The sequence below is a fragment of the Terrapene carolina genome, unplaced genomic scaffold (genome assembly GCF_002925995.2).
Source record: "Terrapene carolina triunguis isolate 2854851 unplaced genomic scaffold, T_m_triunguis-2.0 Scaffold69, whole genome shotgun sequence".
Taxonomy (NCBI): domain Eukaryota; kingdom Metazoa; phylum Chordata; order Testudines; family Emydidae; genus Terrapene; species Terrapene triunguis.
In genome coordinates, this window is record NW_020664420.1 from 64,503,331 (window position 1) to 64,517,155 (window position 13,825).

Sequence of the window (13,825 nt, forward strand, 5' to 3'; positions counted from 1 at the left end):
ATTTCAGTGCAGGTTCCCCTATCTATTCTGGGACACGTCACACTCCCTACTATACTGACATATTACAGGAGGATAGACTTCAAAGGATGCCCACATGGCAGGAACACAGATGGCTGCCTCCACTTTTGCCATTTGGGCCCCCTCAGTGGCCTTGCTGAGATCTGTGGGCTTCTATCACTAACAATTTACATCAAGGTTTTTGCAACATCGGAGGGAACAGAGAGGGACCCATTCTTCTCAATCCCCTTTACCACCACCTATGCCAGAGGAAGAGACCTTTGAGGAGCAAGAGGCAAGGGCTGATAAGGAAGTGACACCTCTTACTAATATTTCCTCCACATCTCATGATGAAGTTGTCATGCCTCCATCACCTTCTGTGGCAGATGACTTCAGGCAATTTCAAGAACTGAGGAAGTGGATTTCTGACATGCTGCAGATTTCCTTAGTGAAGGTTCAGTCGTCCTACCATAAACTCCTATATTTTACACACTTGATATCTATGAAGATTGCTATTCTGGTCAATGAAGCTTTTATGGCACCTGCTAAGATGGTTTGGCAAACTCCAGCTACCACACCACCTACCTGCAAGATGGTGGATAAAAGTATTATGTTCCAATTAGGGAATTGGAGTATCAATTTTCTCACCAAGTTCCAAATTTCCTAGTAATGGAGGCCATTCATGAACAAGGCAGACAAACATAGCTCAAAGTCCACCCTGTACATGAAAAACCACAAGAGGCTTGATCTTTTTGGTCATAAATCCTATGCTTCAGCCATACTTCAGTTCAGAATAGCAAACCATCTGGTGCTCATGACCAAATCTGACAATTCTTTTATTGAGCATCTGCCAGAAAAACATTGGGATCAGTTTAGATCTGTTGTACAAGAGGGTCAGCTTCTGGAAAAGACATCACTCCAGGCCCCCTTGGATGCAGCAGATACTGCAGCATGGTCTATTTCCATTGCAATGGTCAGGAGACGAGCGCCTTGGTTGCAGCTGTCGGGCTTTCCAAGAGAGGTTCAGAGTACTGTCAAAGACCTCCCCTTTGACGGTTTCAAGCACTTCGTAGACTTGATAGTGTGATCTCTCCACACTTGAAAGGACTCAAGAACTATGCTGCAATCCTTAGGGATTTTCACTTCTGTAAATAAAAGGAGATTTAATAGGTCTCTGATGGCACAAAGAACACACCAAGCCCCGTATTCAACATATTGTAGGCCCCTTGAACCTGCAGCCAAGAGACAAAGATAATAAAAAAAATCCTCCTTCATCTACAGCTACATCTTCTCAGCCATCCATGTCCTCCAAGCGACAGTTTGATAGCTTGGTCGAAAGTCTCAACCATCTAACCAACATGGTCTAACAGCTGCAACATCTTATCCCCTTCCCCTTCCTGTTTAAAGGTTCTCAACAAGATCAAACAAGATTGAGCCAGAGTCATATTTATTGCACCAACATGGCCAAGACAGGTCTGGTATCCTTATTTGATCATATACACCTCTCACCCTTTGTGGAGGCTTCCGATCAGTCTGACCAGCATCCTAGGTCAGTAGGCAAGAACACTTCACCCGAATCTGCAGATTCTGAATCTCCAAGCATGGTTCCTTGATGGTTCTGAGGAATCGAGATATCCTGTTTGTCAGAGGTACAATACATTTTATTAAATAGTATAAAAGAATCTATAAGAAATACTTACCTCCAGAACTGAAAACGATATTATCTTTGGTGTAATAGTCATCAAATTTCGCCGACTCGCTCTCCTCTTCCCAAGGTACTGGATTACCTATTAGAACTGAAAACATTGAGTCTTTCTATGAAATCTATCAGGATTCATTTAGCATCAATAACAGCTTGTCACACACCCTTAGGGGTTTTTGCACTCTTTGCTCACCCAACTATGGCAAAATTCTTAAGAGGTTTATCAAATATATCCCCACAAATCAGAGATCCTACACTGATCTGGGACTTGATCCTAGTACTTAATTGCTTTATGAAACACCCTTTTGAGCCACTAACTATGTGTTCTTTATTAGATTTCTCAACAAAGACAGCCTTCATGGTAGCAATTACTTCTGCCTGAAGGGTGGAAGAATTTAGGACCTTAATGACAGACCTCCCCATTTACTGTATTCACCAGAGAGAAAGTGTTGCTGTGAGCACACCCAAGGTTTTTTTACCCAAGGTTTCCTCAGAATTTCATATTAATCAAACCATTCATCTCCCATTCCGCCCCCCCCCAACTACGCAAGAAGCTATATTCCATATCCTAGATGTCAGGAAGGCATTAGCCTTCTATCTAGATAGGACCAAACCATTTAAAAGATCTCCTAGCTGTGGCAAACCCAGGACAAACAGCTACAAAAGGGGGGGGGTAGTAATTAGTCCTCGGGGGTTAAAAAGGCCTCTCCCAAGCCACTGAGGAGAGAGAACCATGGGGAAATAAGGTTCAGCTGGGCAAGGGGTTACCAGGGAACTAATTAGGTTCAGCTGGCTCCAACTGCTTGTGACCTTTATAAACCCTCCCCAGTGTGGAAGGGAGGGGGGAGAGAGAGTGAGAGAAGCTGCTAGTAAGCTAGGTGCAGCAAGGCTCTGAACCCTTCTAGCAAGGAAGGCTGCACTCTGTTCCCAGAAGGGAAGAAAAACAAGCACAAGGGACTGACTGAGGGAAGGAGTAGCCAGACCCTGTGCTACCTACAAGGATTTGCTTTGCCCAAGCCTGTGTTTCCAAGGCTAAAAAGGACTGAGCCTGCTGAGGAGAAGAAGGTACTCTGCCACGTAGCCTATTTGTATCCATTGTGGACAGGGCCGGCTCCAGCATTTCTGCTGCCCCAAGCAAAAAAAGAAAAAAAAAAGCTGTGATCGGCGGCGGCAGTTCAGCGGCAGGTCCTTTGCTCCTAGAGGGAGTGAGGGACCTGCTGCCCCCGAATTGTCGCAGGTGCTGCCCCTCTCCCTTGGCCACCCCAAGCACCTGCTTGTTAAGCTGGTGCCTGGAGCCGGCCCTGATTGTGGACAGAAACAAAGGTTTGCTAATTTTGAAACAAAGGTTGTCAAAATGGATTTCTGGTTGTAGTAAGATTTGTTACAACAGAACTCATGTTCAGCCACCTTCAAAAGTGATAGCACATTCCACAAGAGCACTATCTACCTCTATAGCCTTACTTAAGGATGTACCAATTACAGACATCTGTAGAGTGGCAACTTGGTCATCTGTTCAGACTTTTTCTAATCATTATGCCTTGGTAACTGTGGCCAGATCAGATGCTGCTTTAGACAATGTAGTTCTCTCTTCTGTACTGGACTCTATTCTGAATCGCCCACCTCCTTAATGGGGGATACTGTTCGGGAGTCACCTAAAGTGGAGCACCCATAGGGACACTACACCACATTTATTTTCTAAAGAAAAGTGCCTTTTCATTGGTTGATATAACCTATTAAAAGGAGAAGTTACTCACCTTGTGCTGTAACTGGAATTCTTCGAGACGTGTGTCCCTGCAGCTATTCCACTACCCACCCTCCTTCCCCTCTGCTTTGGAGTCTCCCTTGTGGGTCTTTGCATTGGAGAAGGAACTGAGGACAGTTTACTCATGCAGCCCCATATAACCTCAGTGCTGGGCGCAAGCATGTGTGGGGCACATGTGTGGGCTGAACTGGCACTGCTACCAAAACCTCCCTTCAAAGGCACAGGTGTCCCTGAAGTGGAGCACCCACAGGGACACCCATCTCAAAGAACTCCAGTTACTGCACAAGGCGAGTAACCTCTCCTTTAAACGGTTATATCAATCAATGAGAATGGACCTTCCTTTAGAACGGTGGTTCTCAAACTAGGGCCGCCGCTTGTTCAGGGAAAGCCCCTGGCAGGCCGGGCTGGTTTGTTTACCTGCCACATCTACAGGTTCAGCCGATCGTGGCTCCCACTGGCCACGGTTCGCCGCTCGAGGCCAATGGGGGCTGCAGGAAGCGGCGCGAACCTGCGGACGCGGCAGGTAAACAAACCGGCCCGGCCTGCCAGGGGCTTTCCCTGAACAAGCGGCAGCCCTAGTTTGAGAATCACTGCTTTAGAAAATAACTGATACACAAATGGTAAAGTTGATTAAAATCAAAGATTTAAATCAAGGCTTTCCACTTAGTGATTTAAATCACTGATTTAAATTGCCTTGATTTAAATCAACCCATCCTACCAAAATTTATCTCAATCATAGATGTAATGAGCTCACTGCTTATCAGGCACAATGGGGAATACAGGGAAAACAGACATGGTGGAGTGAGACTTGTTGTGAGGAGAGAGAGAAGGTGTTTCTGGGGCAACTTGATCCACACAAAAGAGTGGAAATGAGCCTCTCTGCTCACCAAGGGATAGGCTCTCTCTCAAACTCTCTTTCTTATCAGTAGACAGGATGCAAAAAGAGGGGGAAATTACACACCTAGAAGCCATGAGAGAGAGAGAGAGAAAGAGAAAAGATGTCTTTTTCTGCTCCCTCCCTCCCGTATGCTCCCATAATTGGGGCAAAAGCAAGACAGAGAAAATGGAGAGCCAGAAGTACTCAGGAATGGGGAGAGTTGAATCTACTCTCTCCCAGCAGCTGGGAGGAAAATTCCTTTATCAAATATTTTAGTTCAGAATGTACTCTGGTACATGAAACTCTTGAGGGGTTTGGCTTGGACTTAGTTGACTTTTGTTTTTCTGACTGAAAGGGCGGCATCCCTAGAGAGGCATAGCAGTGTCATAAACAGTTAAAGACATGAAATAAAACAATTCCAAAAAGCGTTTTCTAGTTTATTGCAATGGTACAGCAGAGAACCACTAAAAATATATCTTGTAATTGCACATTGGGTAAACATAGAACAGTCATGTAAGCATTTTACTCTTGAACATTTTAAAGATTTTTTTTTCTGTTTAAATCAATTTAGATCTGGTTGCACTGCCTGATTTTGGAGCAGGTGCTATGGAAAACTGGGGGCTAATGACTTTCCGAGAATCAACCTTGATGTACATCCCAAGTGATCAATTCGGAAGCAAAAAGGCTATGATTTGCCTAATTGTTTCACATGAGCTAGGACACCAGGCATGTGGTAAAACATTCTGTATATGTATTTATCTATGAAGTTGCTCTTTTCCAGTTTATGTAGATGCAAAATCACTGTTTAATAGCGACTTACATTTAGGGGCGTAACAGTTGATGGTAACTAGAGGAAGGAATGCTACAGCAATAACCAAAGCCGTTTTCAGTTGGTTGGAAGACACTTCGGTTATAAATTAACTTGGCAGATCAATATAAAAAACAAATTCCAGCATGACACAAGAACCTTCACCCAATATCTATTTATCTTGAATGAAATTTATAAAATACTGATAACAGTATTACCATTATTTGAAAAGTTGACTCAAATGGGTTATGGATATACACATAATGTCTACTAATGAACCATTTGTTTATTTTCTTACAAGATACTTGGATACCGTCCAAGAAAATACTCTACTCTAGGAATGAACGTGGTATGCATATCGAGATAGAGTAATGATTCCCACAATGCACTGATGGGAGAATAGATTCCATAAAGAATGTTAATTTTTAATGGGGATAGATGTAACTATCGAATAAGGCAAATAGTGACTAGGCTATTGAACTATAGAATGAAGGCATGGTAAACACATTTTTATCTGTAGCTGGAACTGTTTACATAATGATCTTCAGAATTTAAAATTATTTGGTTTGGAATGATAAAGCAGTTTCACTTCATTTTTTACTATACTTCATTTAATAGTACTTTGCCAAGAGAAAGTATTTTAAAAAATAAAGCTAGCAAAAAGAGTTTAACTTGGCTAGTCCACATGTGTGTTTATTGAGGGCCAGTAAAATAAATATTATTACTTAATTAAACATAGTTTTTAAATAAAGTAACAGACCTTAAGGATTAACAAATAATATATAATGAAATCACAAATCCCCAAATGATATCAGATTTTTGTTAAATGTAAACTGCCAACTATTAGTACATCACAGCTGTTGTGGAAGTTTTATTGCTCACCAGGGTATGGATTTGCTGATTTTGGAAGTGGTTGTTTCCCCAGTTCTGTTTATCATCTATTTGACAATTTCCTTTTGTTAAGAACAAGGAAAAACAAAATAATATTATTTAATTGGAAAGAAGCTATTTAGAAAATACTTTTGTATATTATTTGAGAAATGCCGTATTTTCAAATTGTAGTCTGGCTTTCTCTGCTAGATTTACAAATTTATAAGTGGCTGCTTTAATTTAAATAGAATGGAGAGCTGTTTAAAATCACTGTATGTGCTTATGCTATGAAATCTCAGACCAAGGAATTTAAAAATATACAACCACTGACCTGCATCTGTGTGGCTTTTCTCAAGTTATATCTTTGCACTACTGAATTTCCACCAACTGGAAAAAATTATAGCATTTGATTGTGATAATGTATACACATTAAATAAAGTCACGCTGTCAGGGCCGGCTCCAGGCATCAGCTCAGCAAGCAGCTGCTTGGGGCGGCCAAGGGGAAGGGGCGGCCCGTCGGGCTCTTCAGCGGCAATTCGGCAGCGGGTCCCTCGGTCCCTCTCGGAGGGAAGGACCTGCCGCCGAAGAAGAAAGCGGCACAGTGGAGCTGCCGCCGAAGTGCCGCCAATCGCAATCGCGGCTTTTTTTTTTTTTTTTTTTTTTCCGGCCGCTTGGGGTGGCAAAAACCCTGGAGCCGGCCCTGCACGCTGTTCTCTTGATCATTCGTATCTGTTTAACATAAAGGAATGAAAGCAGCAGTTCAAAGAAATGCAATCTGAGACATTTTTTCTTTTCTATTTAAGTGGTTTGGAAATCTGGTTACCATGAATTGGTGGAATGATCTATGGCTTAATGAAGGATTTGCATCTTACTTTGAATACATTGGTGCTAGCTACATAGAACCCAGACTATCACTGGTAAGTACCAAAGCTGAATATTAACGCTTTCCCCTTACAGCTTACATTATTGTCCTGATCCAACACCAGGGACGTGTAGTCAATGGGAGCTTTCCTATTGACTTTAATGGGCTCACCGTCAGTTCCCGTATAACTTTAAATGAAAATAATATAGATATTGTGTATAGAGCAGTGTGAATAACTGATTTTTCGGTTCTCTAGCTGTTCCAAAAAGTAAAAATAAAATTCATTTAGGATCAAACAAAACATTTAATTTGACCTGAAACCTAATGTTTAATTTCATTTTAGTTTTTAAAACATTTTAAAATAAAATTGAAACAAATTTCTAAATGAAAAATCATTTTGAATAAAAAAAAATCAACGTTTCATTCCAACATTTTCTAAATGAAACCTTTCAATTTTTTCAGATTTTTTTTTTTAACCAAAATAATTTGGCACATTCAGCATGAATGCACAAAATGTTTCAGCTGACCCAAATATGCATTTTTTTTTGTTTGGGGGAAAAAAAAGTTTCAGCCAAAACATTTCACCCATCTCTAATGGTGTGTGTGTATATAATATAGAGACAAATGTTGGCTCACAATTGCATCTGCTCTTTCAGCAGCACAGAGATAACATTTCAGTATTTGCTTTGAATCAGTTTGTTACTATACATTCATTTTGAAATGGTATTCACTATACCTAATTGATATGGGTGGGTTTGGTTTTATGTACTCTATACATATCTACGCAGCTTGTAATAATCTTTCTGACACTCCATGTTGTATTACGTCAGATAATAGAACATAACATTTTACAACATGTTTCATATATTCACAGTGATCCAACATGATTAATCATGGCTGTCAAAAATGCAAAGCTGTATATTTTTCTTTATTGTGTGAGGTGGGGCTACTCCACATGAATGATTCCTGGAAAGCTGTTGCTTGTTTAGGTTAACTATGTGATACAATGAATGTAATTCTATCTCTCCTAGTTTAGTATTCTGTATGTAAATGACTCCACAACTGATAACGTAAATGTAAACTTCTCATGTTTGAGACTGTGGAGACATTGATGACAACTCCATAGTTAAGGTTGTGTTGAGTTTTTCATTTTAAAACAGGATTTTATTCTCTGCTAGGGATGAAAATTAGTGTTTGTGATCACCAAAATTACCATTTGCTCTTTAAGCTTGTGGTTAAATTAAGCCATCACTTAAGTACTTTGCTGAATTGGAAACTACTACGGGCATATCAAATACATTCTCGGGAGAACTTAATACTACAGGAACGTATAAAGGGCTAAGTTTTAAGAATGAAGCCTTTGTCTCTTTTTGTAGATGGAGTTTGCCCCTGTAAAAGTCTGTGCCTGTAACTTTGTGACACAAAATGTATTGCAAATCAAATCACTTAACATCATTAGTTATGTGTACAGCTACAGATTTGTGTCTGGAATCAGGTAATTGCAGGTACCTGCACTACGGGTTTTCACCTACAATTCAAATGCAGGTAAAAAATTACAAGCACAGATTGCATCTGCAACATTTCAAAATTTGGCTCCCAAAATTGTTTGGAAAATACAAAATAATCTGCAACTAAATAAGTTGAAATCTCTTAAAAGCCTGTCTCCTCCTATTTGGTAGTGCAGGTATTCAAAGAGACCTGCAGTGTTTTAAAAACACATTAAATAAAAAAACACCTGCTTGCAGACCCACATTAGTAGCTGAACGTCCGGGTAGACTTAAAATGACAAATACATGTTCAAAGAAAACAGATGAACACAAGTTTCTTCTTTACTTACCTGAGTATGAGACTTGGCTTCAGGACTCTGGGGTGACAGCTAGTGTAAACTGTCACAATTCCATTAAAATTAAGGGAACTAAGCTGATCTACACCAGCTGAGGATCTGGCTCTCCACATTTGCTATCCAGTGACATCTGAAGCTCCTAAAACTGCACTCCTTTGGATGGCTATTGTGTTATTTAGTCTTTCAACATAGGAAACAGAGAACACTGAATGTGTCTTGCCAGATAAGTGAAGCAAGAACTGATTGTACTTGAAATGTAAATATATAATTCATTTTTACATTTTGCAAATTTTGTATTTAATAATTTTTACATTTTTTCGTAAATTGTAAAACTTTAGTGCTCTTCATGAGACCCAAACCTGCCATCCTTCTGTGTGCAGAACTCCGACTACCTTTGATGGTAGTTCCCCCTTTGGAGGATTTGCAGGATCAGGGCCCCGACCCCCTTTATTCTGGGGGAAAATTGCTTCCTTTTGAGGGGGAAAAATGAGCTGAAAAGCAAATGTTAGCTTGTATGTAGTCTGTGTGGTTTATACAACTGGAATTAATTGAAATGGGAGTCTATCTTTTAATTTTCAGAATAAATTCTTTTATTATCACATGTTACAACCTGTCTTAAGGGTGGATAAAGAAATAGCAGCTCAGTCATTATCAGCAAGAGAAGAAAAAATCAACGGAACATTTTCACTAGTTGGCCTATTTGACATCTTCACTTACAACAAGGTAAAAAAGAAAATCAAATATTTTGCTTTTATGTACTTTCCAACAGTTTTGTAAAACACAGATTTAAAAAGAACCAGCAAAACATTTTATTGCAAAGCTTACAATAGTTTAGTTATCTCTTCTTCTAAGATTTAATTTCCATAGATCCATTTTTTGTTTATAAACACAAGTACATCGAGTGTTGCAAAAGTATTCATCTACAGGAAAGCGTGAATATGAATGCATTTGCAATCTATATTAAGTATTTAAAAGTCAAAATAGAAATGACCAGTGTCACTTATGAAAAATATGGCTTGAATATCAATCATTGAATGGTTAAAGTTTATTTAAATAATAACTCCTATGTTCAAACATCTTTTTTGTTCCATAGGGGGCCTCCATTATCTGGATGCTTTCCAGCTTTCTGACTGAGAGGCTGTTTATCAAAGCACTCAGTGTGAGTTTAGAAAACTGAACTTCTTCATCTGGGTTTATCAGTTTGAAAATAACAATGAGCATGAATGAGTTTCTCTTTTTCTGATTTTTTTTTATTAAAGCTTAATGAACTCTGATGTTTATATTTGTTTCATTGCAGTCATACCTGAAAGCATTTTCCTTTTCAAGCGTTAACCAAGATGATCTGTGGACACACATACAAATGGTACTTATCATGTCTTGTTAGTACTTTTGTTTTAATGGTTGGAATGGGCCAAATTCTGCGCATATACCAACTGTGGAACTTTGAAATGGAATTTATCTACTCCTAGCCTAGTTCCTACACCCCCACCCCCACCCCCCAAACTCACTTTGCAGGCTTTTTGTGGCAGGAGATTTGATGGGAGAGATGAGGGACGAAGGATATGTCTACACTGTAATTAAAAACCTGCAGCTGGCCTGTGCTAGCTGACGTGGGCTTGTGGGGCTCGAGCTAAGGGGCTGTTTAATTGTGGTGTAGTCATTTGGACTCATGTTGCAGCCAGAGCTTTGGGACCCTCCCACCTTGCAGGGTCTTAGAGCCTGGGCTCCAGCCTGAGCCTGAACGTCTACACCACAATTAAATAGTCCCTTAGCTTGAGCCCCACAAGCCCAAGTCAGCTGGCATGGGCCAGCTGTAGGTTTTTAGTTGCAGTGTAGATACCTAAAGGGCCAGAGAGGAGGTCTGTGCACTTACAGCCACTTGCCTCTGCCTGCACAAACCTGCATAGATTATTCTTGCTCCGAATAAATTTTGTCATCTTTCACTTGTCCATTTAAATGGATAACCTTTTCTCACAGAGAGACAAGGTGGGTGTGGTAATATATTTTACTGGACTTTTGGTTGGTGAGAGAGACAAGCTTTCGGGCTTACACAGGGCTCTTCTTCAGGTCTAGGAAATGTACTTGGAGTAGCACAGCTAAATACTGTACCAGGTGGAGCAGATTTTTTTATCATAAGTAGTAAACACATATTTTAAGGACCATTCAAGGTGAAGTGGCTCATTAACACCTCTGCAGTCATAAAGGGAAAGGGGAAAAAAAGCTGGGCAGTGGGGATTTAAGTGGGTTATAAATTGTTGTAATTACCACCCCCCAGCTTTTTTCTCTCACCAACTGAAGTCGGTCCAATAAAAGATATTACCTCAGCCACCTTGTCTCTTTAATATCCTCGGTCCAACACAGCTACAACAACACTGCATATAAGCTTTGCTGGTCTTTATTTTGGTGTAACTTTAAAATCTTCTATTTTTATATCTTCACTTTTATACATAGTAAATATTTTGGCTCAGACAATATTTTAAATTTAGTTTATTTATCATAAGTCACTAAAGGGTCAGGATTTATTCATGTATATTACAATGAGGGCCCAACACTTCAGGGAAACTCCCCAGCACCTTTAATATTTGCTAAAAGTCTGAATAAGACTGGACGCTAAGAAAACAAATATTAATAATGGATTTTTATTATAATGTCTGTACCAAAATTACTGTGGAAAAAGATTCCATAATGCTACACCAGAGTCTTACCTTAAGAATGGAGGATCATATTCTTATATGGCATAAATTGTTGTAGGAGTATTTAAATCAATGGAGCTATGCCAGTTCCCACTAGCTGAGAATCCAGCCCAGAATCAGTTGTCAGGTGTTACATTATTTATTTAATTTGTTAGTTTTTATAGTGTCTATCTTATATTCTAGGTGCTTTACATGAATAGAATAAACAAAATCCCATACAACAAATTGTGTCTATCATTAACCATCCAAAGGTGCAAATATATTGAAATGAACAAGAGAAAGGTAAAGACTCAAATTACAAGAATTAGAAATGTCATTGCAATACTTCAGATTTCCCTAAAGAGTTGGGTCCTTTATAGGTTAGTCACAATAATGCTTTTTTTCTGGTTAGTTACAATGATTCTCAATATAAAATACACATGAATGAAGATTAAGCAGTTATAATTTCTCAAATACGTTACTACATCCCCCAGCGTGTTGCTGGGATCAGTATAAATAAACATTTCATAAATGTTTCTAATTCAGCCCTTTCTTGAAGGTTGTAGATGCACAGAATGAAGTTCAGTTGCCAGCATCAGTAAAAAAAATAATGGACTCCTGGACATGCCAAAATGGGTTTCCAGTTTTAACATTCAATCTGTCCACCGGCATTATCAGTCAGGAACAATTTTATAATAAAAGGACAGAAAACAATACTACTTACAAGTATGTTTAGTTCATATTTTTAGCATTTAGCATACGTTTACCTTTTATTGCAGAAAAATATTGCATTAGCATATTATGTTTTGAACAGCTGTTTGTTTTTTCCCCTAGAATTGTCAAATGAAATCCATTGGAGGCATGAGTTTGAAGTGGTATTGCATGCAATTCCCTTTTCCAACGGATTATTTCCCCCTGGGTAGCAACTGTGCAAGGCCATTATGTGGCTGCAAAAGGCAGACACAGAGACCAAGATCTTCCAAAATGACTAACTCTAGTAGCAGTAGCTTTGGTGCCCTTTTGCAGAAGGCTGGTGTGCTGCTTAGTGAGCATCCGGGGTCTCTTGCCTGCACAGAACTCATTTTAGCAAAAATGTTTCTGAAAAAAGGTGTTTTACAGGTGCCAGGAAGGGAATGAAGAGTTAAGAGTAATGAAAAGAGAGAATGTAGAAGGATAAAATCACTGTTAGAAGAAGGAAAGTAATCCCCAGAGAAAGATTCTAGTATCTGAGGATCTGCCAAAGGACTATAGGCTAAATCTTGGCCCTATTGAATTTAAAGCCAAAACTCCCTTTGATCTTCAGTGAGACCAGGAGTTGACCCAACTTGAGTACTAACATCTGAAAAGATATAGTGCATCAGAGAGGGGAAAGGGACAGCTGGATTTTTAAGAAATTACTTGCAATCTTATTCAACATCAGCTTAGAGCTTGTTTCCTTAAACTATAAGAATTAATTAAATTGTCCAATTTTGTTTTTTGTTAAGTAACACATGGATTGTTCCTATTTCTTGGATAAGAAATGGATCTGCACAACCCTTAGTCTGGCTAGATAAAAGTAGCAGTAAGTAATGTTTTTGTTCATACATGTAAAAAACAAACAAACCATGAGCTATATTTTGAATTAGATAAGAAAGGATAAAAAACTCAATAAAAACCTCCACATTAATCTGCTTTAGTTATATTGCATGTTAAAATAAGTACATTTTCAAATAAAGAAAAATGATGTGCAAAAATCTGTTGTAACTGTAAAAGTACTGTTTTAAACACACAATAGAATGGACATTGTGAGATTTCCATAACAACTAGAAATCTGCCATTTTGTACAGAGGGACAAACTCGGAGGTCCTATTCAGGTTTTACTCATTCCTTACTCAGGCTGTTTCCAATGACTTCAGTGGGAGTTTCTCCTGGACTGAGGAAGGACTTCAGGATTTGGCCATTATCAAAGGGTCATAATCATATAATACCTAAATACTGTAAATAACTCTATGGAGTAACTCAAAATACCACATTTGTACATCTAAGCAAACTGAAAAGGTGCAGTTTCAACAATACATAATTTAATTTGTTTATATAATTTTAAAGGAGGAGCAGAATTAAAATTAATCTTAAAAAATGCAACTGCACATGCATCCTCAGTCATAAAAAGGTGCAATTCCTTTTCATTTTACTATTCTGCAATAAACAAGCACATTTAGACAGAGACAAGGGTATAATCACTGCTACTTTAAACAAAAAGAAGCTTTATTAGATTATTGCCATTCGAAAAACCTAAATATTTGAAAGTTTGGACATTTTGAGTTAAGGTTCTAGAAACAGCCTTCATTCTAACCTTTACTCCACCACACTATGAACCATCTATATGAGGCAGACACATGCTTCTTCAAAGACTTTTTTCATTTCTTCAGTACATAATAATGATAATATAATAC

At 38.9% G+C, this 13,825-nt stretch overlaps 1 protein-coding gene across 2 annotated transcripts in view; it reads left to right on the forward strand.

The window, feature by feature from the left end:
- Window positions 1–13,825, forward strand: part of LVRN (laeverin) — a 65,719-nt gene that overhangs the window by 27,600 nt on the left and 24,294 nt on the right. For both annotated transcript variants that reach the window (XM_026649208.2, XM_026649210.2), the window contains exons 5-11: window positions 4,910–5,064; window positions 6,820–6,933; window positions 9,301–9,444; window positions 9,815–9,880; window positions 10,019–10,084; window positions 11,953–12,119; window positions 12,878–12,954. In XM_026649208.2, coding sequence (XP_026504993.1) covers window positions 4,910–5,064; window positions 6,820–6,933; window positions 9,301–9,444; window positions 9,815–9,880; window positions 10,019–10,084; window positions 11,953–12,119; window positions 12,878–12,954 — 789 coding nt within the window. The remainder of the gene's footprint in view (window positions 1–4,909; window positions 5,065–6,819; window positions 6,934–9,300; window positions 9,445–9,814; window positions 9,881–10,018; window positions 10,085–11,952; window positions 12,120–12,877; window positions 12,955–13,825) is intronic.